Source organism: Etheostoma spectabile, chromosome 1 (assembly GCF_008692095.1).
Source record: "Etheostoma spectabile isolate EspeVRDwgs_2016 chromosome 1, UIUC_Espe_1.0, whole genome shotgun sequence".
NCBI lineage: Eukaryota > Metazoa > Chordata > Actinopteri > Perciformes > Percidae > Etheostoma > Etheostoma spectabile.
The window spans coordinates 4,813,947-4,831,826 of record NC_045733.1 but is presented as its reverse complement, the minus strand read 5'-3'; the positions used below and the strand labels follow the sequence as shown (position 1 = coordinate 4,831,826).

The 17,880-nt window shown below is 39.5% G+C and overlaps 1 protein-coding gene across 1 annotated transcript; it reads right to left on the bottom strand.

Moving 5' to 3' along the window:
* Positions 1-276: 276 nt before the first annotated feature.
* On the bottom strand, positions 277-12,878 carry dusp22a (dual specificity phosphatase 22a). The gene is made up of 4 exons (XM_032517503.1): positions 12,853-12,878; positions 9,285-9,359; positions 8,888-9,059; positions 277-1,152 (listed from the first exon to the last, which is right to left on the bottom strand). Exons 1-4 carry the CDS (start codon positions 12,876-12,878, stop codon positions 967-969), a joined length of 459 nt encoding a protein of 152 aa, XP_032373394.1. The 3' UTR covers positions 277-966.
* Between the last annotated feature and the right edge of the window lie 5,002 nt (positions 12,879-17,880).

The following is a 17,880-nucleotide window of genomic DNA, read 5'->3' as shown; positions in this document are numbered from 1 at the left end:
GAGTATCCAACTGGGTGTAAACAAATGCTGTTTACTACACGGGCAGTGATGTGCTACAGTAATATATTCATTGTTGTTATAACATATGTAAGTGGCTAGCATATTTGCTGATACATGCAATGTTGATAGTGTTTACACATTTGACAGTCGAGCAGTGGTGTTTGCTTTCAGTAGAATGTACGTAAATAATAACACATTTTATGCTGTCAGCCTGGCAAGCATGCCAACTTCCCAACCTGCAGTGTTGCTCGAGTATACCACTAATACTACTACTACTAATAATAATAATTTATATTTTTATTGATGCCCAGTGGGTAAATTACAATTATAATTTACACTCTGTTTGTTAGAACACACTACACACAAGTCTGAAATACACATACATTAGGAGCCTGGACAGGACTTTAAAATAGTACATGTCCAAATAACGGCTCAGAATAATGGGCAATAAATTGCTTGTAGATTTGTGGATTTCATTGTCCACCGGCAAAGACTAGACATGCACATAATTAGACAAAATGTTCCTTTAAGATTGCATTAAATCAGTCACTTAAGGCTACCGAGATGAACGTTGCAGGTGTAAAGTGTCCACATGGAAATGTTGTTTATTCATCATGGCTAAGGTGCTGAGGTGTTAAGAGTAAGGCTTTTGTGAGCACCAGTACCACAGTTGTGGCTGTACTCAGTTAAGGGAGCAAAGAAGGTACCGGTTGTGGGTTAGAGTCTGCAGCCCAATTCTAAATCAACCTCCATTGATTAGAAATTAATAGACAGATGCAAGTTAAGTATGAAAGATATGCCTGGCTTTTAAGGGGGATTTATTTCATCCTATGCTTTCAGAGTTATACAAAGGCCTTAAAGTTGAACACAACTTGGGGTTGATTTGGAATTGGGTACAGAATAATAGCTTTGTGTCATTTACAGACAGCCATGAGTAGGGCTATAGCAAGACCAGAGGCCTGTGCTTCAACTGCTGCCTTCATCACGGTCGGATGGCAGAGAACAGACACCTACACCTTGATTTATCCAGCGCTGGTCTGCTCCTCTCCTCTGGCTTTGCTGTTGTTCTGTGAACTGGATCAGCAGGGCACACACCTGCTCCTGGTCATTAAATGGACAGGGACGGAAACTGGACCGTAACCATGCTCGGTACTGGGGACAAGAGGACAGACAAACAACATAACTAAGTAAATGTCATTGTGTTAAGATCAAATTACAATACAGTGTTTAATACCTTACTGACTATACATTTTATGTATATGCATATCTGTAGTGGCACTGACAGGCAAATTCAATTTAGTTTTGTTCCCAAGCTATAAATCTACACACACAACAAAAAGATACCTTTGAAATGTGGTACCTCATACAATTAATTTTATTTATAGTATCAATTCATAACGAGAGTTATCTTGAGACACTTTACAGATAGAGTAGGTCTAGACTCTATAATTTACAAAGACTCAACAGTTCTAGTAGTTCCCTCCAGAGCAATCAACAGTGCAACAGTGGCGAGGAAAAACTCCCTTTTAGGAAGAAACCTCGGACAGACCCAGGCTCTTGGTAGGTGGTGTCTGACGGGCCAGATGGGATTGAAATGAAGAGTGGCAATAACAGTCACAGTAAAGGACTCAGACCGTCTAGTGTCTTTAAAAATTGAGTCCAATCTAAAATGTACCTATACTACAGTCCCTGACAAAAGTCTTGTTGCTTATCTATTTTGTAGAAACACCTGCTAATAACCTGACTTTTAATTAATCAATTGGCGTAAGAAATAGCTCATATGAAAAGCTAAAACCCTCCCAAATGATGTTCAATGCACTGAAATAAATTAGTTTCACAAAAAAAAGATTTATTATTTAAACAAGACAGAAAGGTCAAATTTTGGCAAGACAAAAGTTTTGTCGCCTATACATAAATTGAACAAATTTACTACAAATACTAAAATATGTCAGCAAATTAAATAGTGTAAATGTAAATGTGCTGTATTTATATAGCGCTTTTCCAGTCTTAACAACTGCTCAAAGCGCTTTTACATCTACAGGGAACATTCACCATTCACACACATTCATACACTGTGGCCGGGGCTGCCGTACAAGGTGCCACCTGCTCATCAGATAAACATTCACACACATTCACACTCCGATGCGCAGCACCGGGGGCAACTCGGGGTTCAGTGTCTTGCCCAAGGACACTTCGACAATGACTGCAGGGGCAAGGATCGAACCACCAACCTTCCGATTGACAGGCAACCGCTCTACCACCGAGCTGTGAGATTCAAATTTAATATCTTGTATGACTTCCATGAGCTTCGAAGGACTGCTTTCATGCGGTTTGGCAAGGATTCATACAATGTATTGATGAAGTCATCAGGAATAGCTAGGAAAGCAGTCTTGCATGCCTCCCAGAGTTCATCAATGTTCTTTGGTTTGGTCTTCCATGCTTCCTCTTTCATCCTACCCCACATATGCTCAATGATGTTCATGTCTGGTGACTGGGCCGGCCAATCCTGAAGCATCTTGATCTTCTTCGCCTTGAGGAACTTTGAAGTGGAGATGGAAGTATGCGATGGAGCACCATCCTGCTGGAGAATTTGGCCTTAGGGTTTGGGAATATAAGAGGTAGCTAAGATTTCTTGGTATTTGAGACTATTGATGTTGCCTTCCACCTTGCAGATCTCTCGCACCCCCATACTGGATGTAATCCCAGACCATGATTTTTTCCGCCACCAAACTTCACTGTTTTCTGGGTGAATCTTGGATCCATGCGGCTCCAGTAGGTCTCCTGCAATATTTGGGGCAACTGTGGTGTAATTCACACAAAAGATCATCTGAACAATCCACTTTCTTCCACTTCTCCAGCGTCCTCCTTTTAGCAGGCTGTGGGCCATGGCAAATGCCACACGGTTTTTCAATTGTCTTTTGTTTAGTGCTGGCTTCTGGGCACTGATTCGACCATGGAGGCCATTTCGAGACAGAATCCGACAAACCCTTCTGGTTGACCAGGGACTTCAGGGGACCAGGTCTGGTGGAGCTCTGCTGCAGTAGAAATGGGCTGGCCTTGGATTTTCGAGCCAACAAACGGTCCTCTCGAGCAGTTGTCTTGCGGGGTCTGCCTGACCTGGGGTTGTCAAAAACATCTCCAGTGTGTCTTCAAATGTTTTTTAATCCTCGTACTTGACGCTGGACACATTGAAGGTGTCTGCCACATCAGCAGTGGATATGGTCTTCAGCCTCTTGATAATCAAAACTTTAGTCTCAGGGTAAATCTTAGGCATGTTTGCAGATGTCTAGTTGCAGTGATGTGAAGGTCTAGTGTACTGGGGTTGTTTTTATACACCACCTGAGACCTAATTGATCCATTATTAGTCACAGGTGAAGCTCATATGACAAGGCGACCCAAAACTTATCTCTTTGCAAAAATGATTCAATGGGCTTACCAAGCTGTGAATATTAGAATACTTTTTGACAGTTTTTTTTTGCACTGAAACATTATTAAAAAAGCTGTTGGGATTAAAATGAGCCGTTTCTTGTAAATAAATCTTGATTAGAATATATTTCAGCGGCACTTCAGGTCAGTGTGTACACAAGCGACAAGACTTTTGTCAGGGACTGTATATATCCAGTGCTTTCATCAATTTCGTTTTTTGACATGTGAAGCTACACCATGTGGACTCTAAATTCCAAAATCCAAGACATACTATATTCATGTTGGCATGTATTTTTATTTCAAGGTGGTGAAGAATTTAGATGGCTTCAGTTGTACAGCATAAAATGAAAGGGTTTGGGATGATAACAACTCTTTCCATGAAACTAATTAAAGTGCTATTTTTCCTCTTCAGTTAATCCGTTAAGGTTCCCACAAATATATTGGTCCCTTGGTCAGGTCACAGAGAAGTGTGAAGATCAATTGCAACTGGTGAGCTGATGGTAGTAGATAGTAATTGCTTTTTGAAGTTAGATACTATAGAGCATCATTTGTGTGTAAAAGTAGTTATTCGTGAATAGTATTTTTATATTTATAGTCACTAGACTGCAAAGAATTTCAATGTTGGTTTAACAACAGCAACTGAAAAAAGTGAGGAATTGCATTTTTCAAATTATGTCAAGGAACTTTGTGCAATACCTTATTCTTTATGAAATACAATGAAGTGAAAGTCATTCTGAATGTAATACATTCATCTTCCTAAAATTAGTATTCTCACACTTAACCCCAAAACCAAGAGTACAACACCAATGACTCATAACATAAACATGAATACTCAAAAGCACAGTATAATAAAGATCAGAGGACTGATATCAGGTGTAAGATTCTACTGTCAATCTGTCATCTTGAAAAGGAAAATGAATCTGTAAGAAGCTGCAAGGTTCTTTCAAATCTTCCATATCAGAATACTTTGATACTTGGGTTTGATGTCAGATGTATCAACATCAAAAAAGGGTGGCAGTACAATCAGGTAATGCTCACGAAAAGTGGAATTTGTTGTGTTAGAGCTCAAGTCATAACCCTGCAGTCAAGACAAAAGGTGGATTTAAGGAAGATACAGTAGTTAACTGTAGGAATACTCAGGTTCATAAATGAATTGTTTCAGAACAATGACACATTTTGATTCCTTTAACAGAATAAAAACAACCAAACATGTATGGTACAATGCAAAGAATTTAAACGAGACTTAAAATAGGTCTCCTTTAAACGCTTTTCAGTATTTTCTGTCATATCTATTATGTTACAATGTGGGATGGTTATATTAAACATGGCCAAAGCTTCAAAGAATCAGGTAAGCATATTTAAAAGAAATACTCAGATTTTACACTGTTCTGTACATGAACTGTTTTTTCTACTCTCCACACGGTTTGAAGTCATACAAGCCAATTTATTTTTTTACATATGGTTATCAGCTCCAGAAAGACATGCTACTAGTGTTTACTTTAGGCAAGGCAAGGCAAGGCAGCTTTATTTGTATAGCACATTTCAGCAACAGGGCAATTCAAAGTGCTTTACACAAAATCAGTTAAACAGATAAAACACAAGTAAAAACAGTTAAAAATCATAAGCATTATAAACCGGTAAAACACATGAATAGACAGTTAAAAACAAATAGAAACATAAAACACAAGAATAAAAGTTACAGTGCAGCATAGAAATTTAAAGAAATGAGCAGTCATTTAAAGAAAGGCAGCATCAAAAAGAAAGGTCTTCAGCCTTGATTTAAAAGAACTGAGAGTAGCAGCGGACCTACAGGTTTCTGGGAGTTTATTCCAGATATGAGGAGCATAGAAACTGAAAGCTGCTTCACCCTGTTTAGTTCTGACTCTGGGGACAGAAAGTAGACCTGTCCCAGATGACCTGAGAGGTCTGGGGGGGTCATAGTGTAGTAGCAGATCCAAAATATATTTTGGACCTAAACCATTAAGTGATTTATAAACTAGCAAGAGTACTTTGAAATCAATTCTTTGAGACACAAGAAGCCAGTGTAAAGACTTCAGAACTGGAGTGATGTGATCCAGTCTCTTGGTCTTAGTGAGGACTCGAGCAGCAGTGTTCTGAATCAGCTACAGCTGTCTGATTGATTTTTTAGGGAGACCTGTAAAGACACCGTTACAGTAGTCAAGTCTACTGAAGATAAAGGCATGGACAAGTTTTTCCAAATCCTGTTGACACATAAGTCCTTTAACCCTTGATATATTCTTAAGGTGATAGTAGGCTGACTTTGTAATTGTCTTAATGTGGCTGTTAAAGTTCAGGTCTGAGTCCATGACTACACCAAGATTTCTGGCTTTGTCTGTTGTTTTTAACATTGTTGTTTGAAGCTGAGCGCAGACTTTTAATCGTTCCACTCTTGCTCCAAAAACAACCTTTACATACACTGCTTTATGTAGCTACATGTTAATGCCAGGGAAACCTGTAATCTTGACTGCCCATGTTGTTAATTTCTTTTAGAAGCCTGTATTGGTGTTTTTTTGTGGTGTAAGGTCCCACTATATACTCCGTTGCAGACTCAGTCACTCTCCAACTGCAACGGACTGTACAGAGTCAGCAACAACAAAGCACGTGGATGCTAGATCACCCCCAATACACAAGCATACTGCGCAGGGCTTCAACACCAGTCAACAGATGTTACTGCAGTGTTTACATTTAACATACATTCTTGGCTGATTATGTTATTAAACATTTTTTCCCAATTTTGGATCATGGAATCAATTGTTCGAACATTTGATTGTGTAGTTTTTAGTTTAGAAGCCTTTATTGGTGATTTCTCACGGTATAGTGCAGCTATACTCTGTTACAGTTAGTCCTCGGCTACAACGACAGATAGGAAGGGAAGCCCAAGTGTTGACCTGGACACCATGCATGTATTATAAGACCTGGATACAGCGTTCAAGGCGGATTCCGTACCCTCCTATGAGAGTTGCTCAGTGGCGCATGAAGCCATCATATTGTCAAAAATTACCCGGATTATCAGCACTGTTTCTGCAATCGGCGGCCCATAGAGAAGGCGCACTAGAGACCTCCAGCGGCCGAGCCAACTATTTCCGGTTTAGCGCTCAGTCAACTTTAGTTGGGATTAAATGATATATCCGTGCGGCTCTTCTAAACTTTCCAAATGTTATCAGACTGAATTAATAGAATTCTGTTACAAGTTATTTTGCATGGGTTGTGACACTCAAAAAGATTTATCCACTGATTTACAGACGTTTCTTTCACCATGTAAGTGTATGGGAAAAATACTTTTTGGGCCATAGGGCATCACATGACGGGCCGGGAGTTGCAATTCCACTGTTTGGCTACTATGTTCAGTTTGTTTTTAAGCTTGCCGCACATCCTGGGGTCCGGGTTGATCTTGTATCTAACGCAGAGCACAGATGCAGAGACTCTAGAGATCCGGAAACATTGACCAATCAGACAGTGGGTGAACACAGGTGCAGCAGGTGTTTTTTGAACAAAGTATGTAAACCTGTTCAAGTAGAAACACAAGTAGAAACCTGAAAAAGTGAATAATTCTCCTTTAAGCAGAAAAAATAAGATTGTCTTCATCAGTCTTTTAGCTCTATATAAATGGGATTCTGTGGCCTTCTTGCCTTATTTGAGTAATTTTGGGAGCCTAATTTTACACCCTACTCTGGACTATTACAGTATGTTTAAGGAATTAAAAGCTGAATGTTTCTTCTGTCACCAAAGTAGCAGAAGACAGTGGAGGATGTGCCCTTCAGTGTATTGTTATACATGTCTTGTTACTATGACGCGTGGCAGTGAATGTTGTTACAGCTGCATTAGTGAAAACATTGTTGTCCAGAGGCTTCCTCACTATCTATCTGAGGCAGATGTGGGAAAGGCACAGCTACAGAAATCCCATTTCCCCTTAAATCCTCGAAATCAGTGCAAGAATTACAAACAATGAACATTTTTTTCAGTCATGTTGCAAGATGCTGACAGTAATACTGAACACGTGATGAGCAGTACCAAGCTAATGCAATCCCAGCAAACCCCCTGCAGTTCCCCTTCTCTACTTAAAGGCTGGGCCAGTGCCACTGTAATGGGTTCACACACTGCAAAATGTTAAAAGGCTGTGAACAGCTACCTACAGTGTGTTTAAATATAACACATCCTGCCAAGAATAAAATGCTGCGGCGACTATGGTTAAAAATGAAATACAATTAGAAATGTATTCACTCACTAAAATCTTAAAATGATTAATACTTGAAAACAGAATCTTAGTCCTCTAATGTTGCAAATACATGTCTACAAAGGCTTGAACTAGCATTTTACATTGCTTGACATTTTTTTGTATTAATAAAATGTTCAAAATTAGATTGGACATAAAATCAGAAAGTTTAAACTGAATATTTCCTATAAGTTATGATATTCTTCAAAGTGAAAGCAGAGAGCTACAGTAAGAGAATTATAGGGCAGGTCTTTGTCTCCAGGAGTGCAGGATCTTGGATTATGTATTCTAAAAGGCTACTCACCCATCAAATACAAGAAGTCCACTGTAAAGATCCCCTACAAAGCTGTTGGGGGTTAAAGCGCCCCAAAAATCCCTCATATTAGGCAGGCAAGAAATCACAGTTCGCATTTGAGGACAATACTCCTTAATAAACAACAGAGGATGATTAGGACCACTTGCTCTGAGTTTGGATATTAACATACCAATTAAAAACAAGAATGAATGAGATTATTTCATAAAACATTAAATGCATAATATGAACCTAACAAATTAAGTTTCACAAGTCTGTGTTGTATTCTACGGATTGAAAAACTGATTCACAACAAAAATAAAGAATAACAAAAAAGCTTATGTGAGACTGGCAAATATTTTAGTGATTTCTGAACAATTTCAAACAGCAAGATGATCATATTTGTGTATTTGATGCATTGAGCTGCAATTTAGTCTCTGGCTGTAGCTGAGTATCTCAGCTATGCCGGCTTGACTGTAAAACAAACCATGGCTGTTTACTGGTCTCTACAAGGAATATGTACAAATGTAAAAAAAAGAAAATCACACAGAAATGAACACAAATGAATCTGTCACAACCGTCAGGTATATCCATGTCACAACCGTCAGGTGTGTTCCATGACAACAAGAGAGCAACAATTAACAGTTGATATATTAACCACAGACTTGTGCAGTGTTATGTTGTATGCATGCAAGTGACATTGAATCACGACAGCACATAAGACACAAAGGAATTTACAGAATGCTGTTATATCGTAGAGCTATTGTTAGAAAAATACCAATGAGGAAAACATAAAGATTTGGAATTTTTAAACATGAAAATTTGAACTTTGACTTTAGACTACATCATTGCAAACTGTAAAGGGGGACTGGGTGCATTCTGTAGGTATTGCTTGTGTGCATTTGTCATGTCTGTGTGTTTTTTTGTGTGTTTACCTCTGAGACTTGTGTTGTCTGGTACTCCTGCAGCTGCTGCTGGAAGCCATAGTTAGGGCCGACAAAGGACCGAACAGCCTTGACTGCAGACAGACATTCATCCCAGCTGTAGTGGGTGACAGTCATCAAGTAGGCCACCACCATGGTAGTGCTGCGGGACACACCTGCAAGGCTGCAGCAAAGCAAAGCACACAGCTTGGTCATTATCATAAAGCAACTTCATGTTTAACACCTTATTTCTTAGGTAATAGGTCAATAACAGCTACTGGACGTGCTTGTTTTTTGGTTCTATCCTTTGGATGTAGGTTTGTAGTATGCCTCAAAGTAAACATGATATGTCTTGACAACCACAGATGCCAAGAAGGAGCTGGTTACAGCTTTAGACATGGAAACCTACCAGTGAACGAGACATGATCCACCATTCAGGCGACACTCATGGATGAAGCTGATGCACTCTTTAAAATGCTGTAATCTGAAAAGAAAAAACAACCAAACCGAGAAACTGATATATAGCACACATTTTCTGTGGTTTGCAGTACACAATATAGAAGCTAATGTTTCGAAATAACATAAAAATAACAGTGCTTTTGGTTTGCTTTTTGTAAAGCTAACAATAGATATAGCATAGGATATGAGAAAGGACACCTTGAACTGAAACTCCTTTCTTGAGGCCCAAACTTCGTGTTTCAAATAGGTTGCTGAAACTCTGATAGCATTATTTTGTTCTGATTTTGACTGCATAATCTGCAGGTTAATCTCAAATATAATGAGAAGTTCCAGAATTGGACAGGTAGTTTTGATAGAGTTTTGTTAGTTCTGAGAATGCAGAGAAATAGTAAATTTATCTTTCACTACTCCAACTGGTCATGTGAGAAAAACTCTTAGGGCGGCTCATACAGAGAGTCTGTGGTAGACCAGAGCACAGACACCATAGGGACAGACAAGGGAAGTAACTGTCTTTGTTTTTGTCTATGTGCAAAATGACATCAGGTTCCAGCATTCATTCATTCTTTGTCTACAAATGATAAAGTAAATCAAAATACAGCAAATAACCTCCTGCCTTATGGTGGACTGAACATGTGTACATGTTTTTGCCTTCCAAACTAAAGAGATATTACTCATTCTGAGGTTATGTCAGACCAATGTGTAAGACTCTTTGCAAATATGCAAGCCTATTAAAATCTGAGAAATACTAAGAACACCATACACAATTATATCGTACCTTGACCCCAAAAACACAAAACCGTAAAATGGCTCATTGTTGTATAATGTCACAGAAATCCTCAGAATGTGAGTCTACGTGGACATAAAAATGAACACAAAGCAGCAAGATGTGGTTCAACTGCTCCTCAAATATCCTACTTGTTCACTGTCAGGAAACACTGATGGTGTTTTGCATAATCAAGAAGTGCATGGCTGATAATGCTGTCTCCTGAGGAGCAGATGCTGGTTACTCAATAGCAGACAGAATAACAGACTGAGGCTAAAATAGATTGACTGCCACTTTTCTTTTTTCCTCCTAGCTTAGATCCTTCTGAACTCCTTCTAAAGATGTCTCCTCAGCACTTTGTTCTGTCTTCCTAGCACAGAGGTTTCCGGCCGTCTTGTTTAATATGCAGAAAATTACCGTGTGACAAATATTTGAGGTTTTAACCAGTTGAATCTAGAGAATACTGAAACAAAAAATTTGCTTGTGCAATTTTATGCTATTGTTAATTTCTGTTTCAATATAATTACAAAGTATGTGTGAGAAATCATTTTTAAAACAGAAACAAATTGTACCATCTTAGTTATAAACTAAGTACACGCAAACTACCATCACAAATGCACATCTCATTTTGTAAATGTTTGATGCAAATGAGTTCACACCTTCATGGTCAGTGCACAATGTGCATTAAAACCATAGCAGGCTTGTCACGAGAAGGTGGACAAAGAAGGGGAATCCCTGGCCCCCCCACAAACAGGTACATGTACATGGTAGCAACTATATAAAGTTACAACATTTAAGGCAATTCCATTAGAATATTTTGTGTTAATTCAGAGGATGACCTCACCGCACCGCGGCAATTCTAAAATAACGACAATGGTGACCAAGTTTGCCTTGATGTCTTTGCTAGTTGTTGTCAACATTTAACCCCGTCAATCACCAAATGCCTGACAATCATAGAAATGGATGTGTCTGAGGCCCTGACCAAGATTTGTCATTTAAGTTATTTTTCTTTTCTAAGATAATTGATGCAGCTTTTGGGGACAGTAACTGTGGGCTATAACTTAGGGCTATATAAATGACCCTTACTTCCTGAAATCCATCCCACAGTACAGACACAAGAGCTTTAAGAACGTTTTTAAGTTTTTAGACAGCTTCCCACTGCAACAGTTGCTCCAAAAAATGGTGGTGGCCAAGATGGTGCGTCAGTTGGCCTCACCACTCCCTTCAGTCAGACCAGTGATTGTGACAGAGGGGGTTTAATAAAGCCCTGGGTGGTCGAGGCCAACAGCCAGATGTCACACTAAGGTTTCCTTCCTCTGCTGCCTGAGGGAGAGACACTTGATTGCGACAGTGGGGGTCAGACACCTACAACCCAACTTAATCAGCAACATGCAACCAAAATGTAAACCTTAATTTTTATTAACTTGCATTTTATCAAGCTTTATTTTTATTTATTTATTTTACAAAGTAAAGCCACTAGAGTTACTCTTTAAACCCAAGACAATTTCAATGACCGCAGCACTCAAAGTCACACTCTTTCAAACAACTTTTTGTCTGAGTCACATGTGAACTTTGGACTTATTTCTAACAGTAGTCCTGTGCGTTATATTTTGCAGGAAATTTGAATGAAGAGTTTTGAATTGAGAAACACTAATAGAGAATCTGATAACCCTTTGGAACCAGTGAGTTCATTCTGCATTCAACCAAGCAATGTGTCCCATCTTTTTCTACACTGTTGTGTCAGCAAGTTATTATTCATCCTGCATCAAAATTTCCCCAACTCTTTTCGCGGCTTTCTCCCCATTTTAGTATAACCAATTCCCTCATTGTACGGTCCTTGTGACTGCAGACTTCACTCTTGATGTGGATGGTTTAGAGAGCAATGTGCCTCCTCCAACACACATGGTGTCAGCAGGGAGCTTCACAGGGATGGTGTAATACAATGGGGATTTATGTTACCCCTTTCCCAGATCCCATCTCTGTCTGTCTGTCTGTCTTGTGCAGGAACCCTGACCGGGATTGGCACTTCTGGTTTGTGCCCTCAGCCCGTGTCAAGTGTTTAATCCAGAATCACTGCAGCTAGTGTTGCATGAGGTCAAAGACCCTACAAAGAAAGCCACAGCAATGCAATGACTAATGCGTTGTGTTATCGGCCGCTGCAAGGGTGGAGCGACAACTCATGCCTCTTTCAACACCGAGTCTGCTTACTGATTAACATTGACACAATGAACACAACTCTCTCTCTCTCATTCTCTTACTCTCTTACACACACACACACACAAAAAAATAGAATCTAGTGATAAATCTTTCCTTAGGAACATTCCATAATTAAATTAAAATTTGCATGGTCTACTTTATTTCATTTATCTACAAGCCATGAGTTGAACAGAACTGATAAATTATAAAAAATTAGGAGCTACTGGTCACTCTGCCCTGTACTGCTTCAATTTAGGCACTTAAAGTATAAATTAAACAATTAAGACAGCAGTAAATGTCTAAAAACATTTTTTGAGTTTTTAAAACTGTTAAAATGATTCATATAATATTTGTAACGATTTGCATTGGGCCGTTACGCCCTGGGACCACAATCTGGGGGGTAATAGTGTTGATATAATACTGTGTGACTCATTAGCCCTTCAGAAATTCACATGGACATTTAAAATCTGAGGTATAAACATGCACATTTTAGTGTGTGTGTGTGTGTGTGTGTGTGTGTGTGTGTGTGTGTGTGTGTGTTGTGTGTGTGTGTACTCACAGGTTCTTGGCTGGAAGCACACTCATGAAAGGGGAAGGGTTGGGGGGTCTTTCATGGGCTCAATCCACTTCGGGGCCCCAAACTCCCCTTTGTAAAAAAACCGGGTAAAGTTCGGGGAAAAGGGAAAAACTTCCCCCCTTTTTGGGGGAAAAGTTTGAAGGGAAGGGGCCCTCTCCAAAACCCTTTTTAAAAAAATTTAAAAGGGGGGTGGATTTTTAATCAATGGGGTTAGGGGGGGGGGGAAAACCCTTTAGAACCCAAATCCGCTGCCCCCCCTTTTTGGGGAGGAACTGAGGGGGGATTTGCATTTCCCCGGGGGGTTTGGGGTGCCACTCCCGCGGAAAAAGGGGTTAAATCCCCAAAATCTGAAAGTTTGGGTTTGGGGAGGGGGTCTTTTAACCCTTTTCAAAGGGAAGCGGGGGGGGCAGGATGGCAAGGGGTGGTGGTTCCCCCTAAAAAAGGGGGACCAATTGCCTTCAACACCTTTGCCCCCTGGTAAATTACCCAATTGGAAAACCTTCCCTCATTGAAAAACTTATCCCCTTCAACCCCACAAAAAAAACCCCCAAAGGTCTTTACCTTATGAACATCCATTTTTTATTAAATTTTCCGGCCCCCGGGGAAAATTTACTCAAAGGGGGTTGACCCTTTTTGGGATAATTTTAAAAAAGGAACTGGTCCGGGGGGCCCAGTCCCCGTTCCAATTTTAGGGCCTTTTTAAATTTTTTAAATTTTTAACAATTTGGGGGCCGGGGGGGGGATTCATTCGGGGGGGGGATTTTTCCCTTTTTTGGCAATATTTTGGTCGATGGATTGGTTCGGGGACCGAACCCGGGTGGTTAAAGGGGGGGATAAATCGTTCTTTACCGGTTTCAGAAAACCCGGGGGAAATTTTTTTTGGGGGTTTTTAAAATTTTTAATTATTTGGGGTTTGTTGGGGGGGGGTTGGGGGGGGGTGTGGGGGGTGGTATTCACCATTTCCCATTTTGGGGAGAAAAGCGGGCCAGAACAAGTTACCCGGGCTTTTTGCCTTAATTTAAAAAGGTTAAACCCGAAAAATTCCAAAAAAGGGCCCGGGCCCGACTGGCGCCCCCTTAAATTTGGGGTAATTAATTCCAAACCTTTAAAACTTTTTAAAAATTTTTGGGGGGTTCCCATTTAAATTTCCCCTGGGGTTGGGGATTGGCCCTCAAGACCTAAAAACCCCAAATATAAGATTTTAAAACGGGGGGGATGGGGGCCCCCATGACGGGGCCGGGGGGGGAATTTCCCCTAAGTGGCCCCGCCCCCCAATCAAAAAATGGGGATAGATATTAAAATATATGATGAAACGGGTTTTAAGGTGGATCTTATTTTCTATCAATAATTCTTTCTATTAAAACTTCCTGGGGCTTTGCTTTTTTCAAATGAACATAAAGCAATTTAAAACTCTTTGTTAAAAAAATGCTAAAAAAAGACTATACTTAAATGTGTCTGTCCCCTGGAAGGACACCTGGCATTTTGTGGGCCATGGCAACGGGCCCCTCTTTTAAAAAAATACTTTCCTCGTACAATGTCTCAACATCGTGTTGATAATGCATTACCATCTCTAATTAAAAAAACCTCACACTCATAGGATCCGGGCAACAAAAGATTAGAATGGCTAAAGCAACTTCACATTTTTTCAGGATTATTAGGCCTTCTTAAACACCCCCATCCCTGTAAACTGTCCATCCACTCACTATTTCTTTGCTTCTACCATAACTTCACCCCCCCACGGCGATAGGACACAAAATTTTTTCCCTGCCTAGTCTTCCAAATCCCATGTAATGTTTCGCATGAAGTAAATAGTTTAACCCTTCGAACTTTTTCACAAACCTAAACAGGGTTTTTCCATTTTTGACACAGACGGATTGGTGAGCCATTTTTTAGACAGATTTTTTTCTGTTTTCTGCTCGGGGAAAAAAAAAAAGAATTCACCAGAGTCATTCACAAATTTTCCCCACAACAAAACCCACCCAAAATTGCCATTTTGTTGAAAACCACGCAGAGGCAGGTCGTGACTGTATACTATCCTGAAAGGCTTTGGATAGTAACCCGGGGGTCATTTTTTCCTGTATTTGTACAATTTTAGATCTTTTTTTTGCCATCTGTGGAGCCATCAATGCGCAGTAAAGTTAAAACTGGTTGTTTCGGTCGGGGGGGGACACCTTAAACTTTTGACTTTTGTGTTTTATTAAAGCATAAAAACCTTGTTATACTGTAAAGGCGATTAATGAAACATCCCAAAATAAAAAACCCTTCATGAATTGGTCAAGATGCATTTTTTTGGTCCATATTATTTGGGGAGTAGTCGTTCATTAAAGTTTTAAAAAACGGAAATTTGTTTATGGTAAAAGTTTGTGTTTCCTCTGTATAAACCCCCCACCCAAATTCCTTCTGCTTTTTGGGCCCTATTCCTGGCCTTTCCTTTGGGTGCTAAAAACCCGCCCCACGCAGCCATACCCAATCAAATTTAAAAAACCCCAAAGTAATGACAAATTTTTTGTCTTACCTCTTATATTCCCAAGGTAGAGCCCATCGACAACCTGTGAAGCAGCAGTCACAGACATGTTGAATTCAGGTTAGTTATTCATTACAGTCCAGCTTTAAAATCTTCACTTGCAAAGCAACAAATGTCACAGATTCAGACGTTGAATTTAAACTTAAGGTTTTTTAGGATCAAGGGCCAAATACCCCCAAAAACTTCCCTAAAGCCATCCAAGGGCCCGAAGCAACGTCAGGGTTTTCAATGAAAAGATGATTGGGGAAGCAGCCCCTGGGTTGCTGCTTTTCAGGCCCTAGTAACAGCATTTTTAAAAAAATTCGGATTTATTGCATTTAATAAAATGTTTGACTAACTCAGCCTGCATATTGTTGTGGCAATACAGAATCAAAATTCAAACAACAAATTTATCTTTTATGCAAAATCTTTTTAGACAAAAATTAAAGACTTGTCTTTTTTGTGTACCCGTTTTTAAAGGGAATTTTGTAAAAATCTTTTTTAAAATAGAATTTTTTTTTTTTTATAACAACTAAAAAACTGGGCCTCAATTTTATTTTTCTGTTGCAGTGAAAATTTTTCCTCATTGGAAAAGTAAAAAGTTTTGTCACAGTGTTATTTGCAACAAGCAAACTGAAATACAGTCCCACAAAAAATTTGTTCTTTTTTTTGTAAAAAACCTGCACAACCGACTTTTAATTTTTCAAATTTTGTAAAATAACTTTAAAAGCTAAAAACCCCCCCAAAAGATGTTCAATTGCACGAAAAAATTATTTTTTCCAAAAAAAGATTTATTTTTTAAACAAAACGAAAGTCAAAAATTTTGGGAAGAAAAAGTTTTGTCGCCTATCAGAAATGAAAAAATTTATACAAATACAAAATTGTCAGCAAATAAATATGGGGTGTGAATTCAAATTGAAATTTTGTATGACTTCCGACTTTAAAAACGCATCCTCGGGTTTGGGAAAGGGTTCATACAAGTATTTATGAACATCAGGAGTACTAGGAAACAGTCTTGCTGCCTCCCCAAATTCCCAAAATTTTTTGTTTTGGGCCTTCCAGCTTCCCCTTTTCCTCCTACCCCACAAGCTCATGATTTTCAGTTGGTGACTGGGGCCGGGCCCAACCCGGGGCTCTTTTTTCTTTTTCCCTTTAGGAAATTGAAGTGGAATGGAGTACGATAGCACATCCTCTGAGAATTTGCCTTTTTGGGTTTGGGAATATAAGAGGTCTAAATTCTTGGTATTTTAGACATTGAGGGGCCTTCCACCCTGCAACTCTGCAACCCCTCTGGGTGAACCCCAGACCTGTTTTCCCCCCCCAAACTTCATTTTTTTGGGTGAATCTTGGGGTCCCGGGCTCCCGTAGGTCTCCTGCAATGTTTTGGGAATGTGGTGTAATTCAAAGAAATTCATCTGAAAAAACCCTTTTTTCCACTTCTCCAGCGTCCTCCCTTTTTGGGGAGGGGGTGGGGCCCGGCAAACCACAAAAGGTTTTTCAATTGTCTTTTTTTTAGTGCTGGCTTGGCACTGATTCGCCCCGGAGGGCCCTTTTGGAAAAGAACCCACAAACCGTTTGGTTTACCAGGGACTTCAGGGCCGGTCTGGGGGCTCGCTGCAGGGAAAATGGTTGGGCCCTTTGGTTTTTGAGCCAACAAACGGTCCCTCGGCAGTTGTCTTTCGGGGTTGCCCGACCTGGCTGTCAAAAACACTCCCGTGTTTCAAAGTTTTTTTTTAAACCCCTGTACTGACGCGAAACATTGAAGGGTCTGCCCCACAGCATGATCTGGTTTTCAGCCCCTTTGATAATCAAAAATTTTTCTCAGGGGAAGTAGGCATTTTTGCAGATTTTAGTTTCGTTGTGTGAAAGGTCTATGTATGGGGTTTTTTTATACCCCTGAGACCCAATGATCCATTTTAGTCACGGGTTTAGCTCAAGGCGACAACACTTTTGTCTTTAAAAAATTTGTCAATGGCTTCCCAAAGCTGTGAATATTAAAATTTTTGACAGTTTTTTTTTGCCTGAAACTTTAAATCAAACTTTGGGTTAAATGCCATTTCTTGTAAAAATCTTGATTAAATTTTTTTCAGGGCACTTCGGTAAATTTGTACACACGCAAGTTTTTTGTCGGGACGTAACAAGAAATTTTTTGCAAAAATCTATTGATTTGATTCATTAAAAGTTGCAAATCTTTTTTGTCCGAGACTGGGGTAATTCACTGGGACTCTGGGCTGTCCCCAATTTTTTTTGAAAGGGATGCACTCCCCTACTTTTTAAAGCAAATTTTGTTGAAAATTTTTAAAAAAGAACATAAAAAACCACAATTTTGGGGAAATGTTTTTAATGGAAAACCCAAACTGAAACAAGTCTTAATTTTGGTTTTTCCACCTAAAAAAATTTTTCCAAAAATCTAGCAACAAAAACAAAAAACAAAAATTTTAGAAAAAAAACTGTACTCTTGTATGGGTTTTTTCTTGCTTACTGTGCTAACATTGTTATATGCCCAA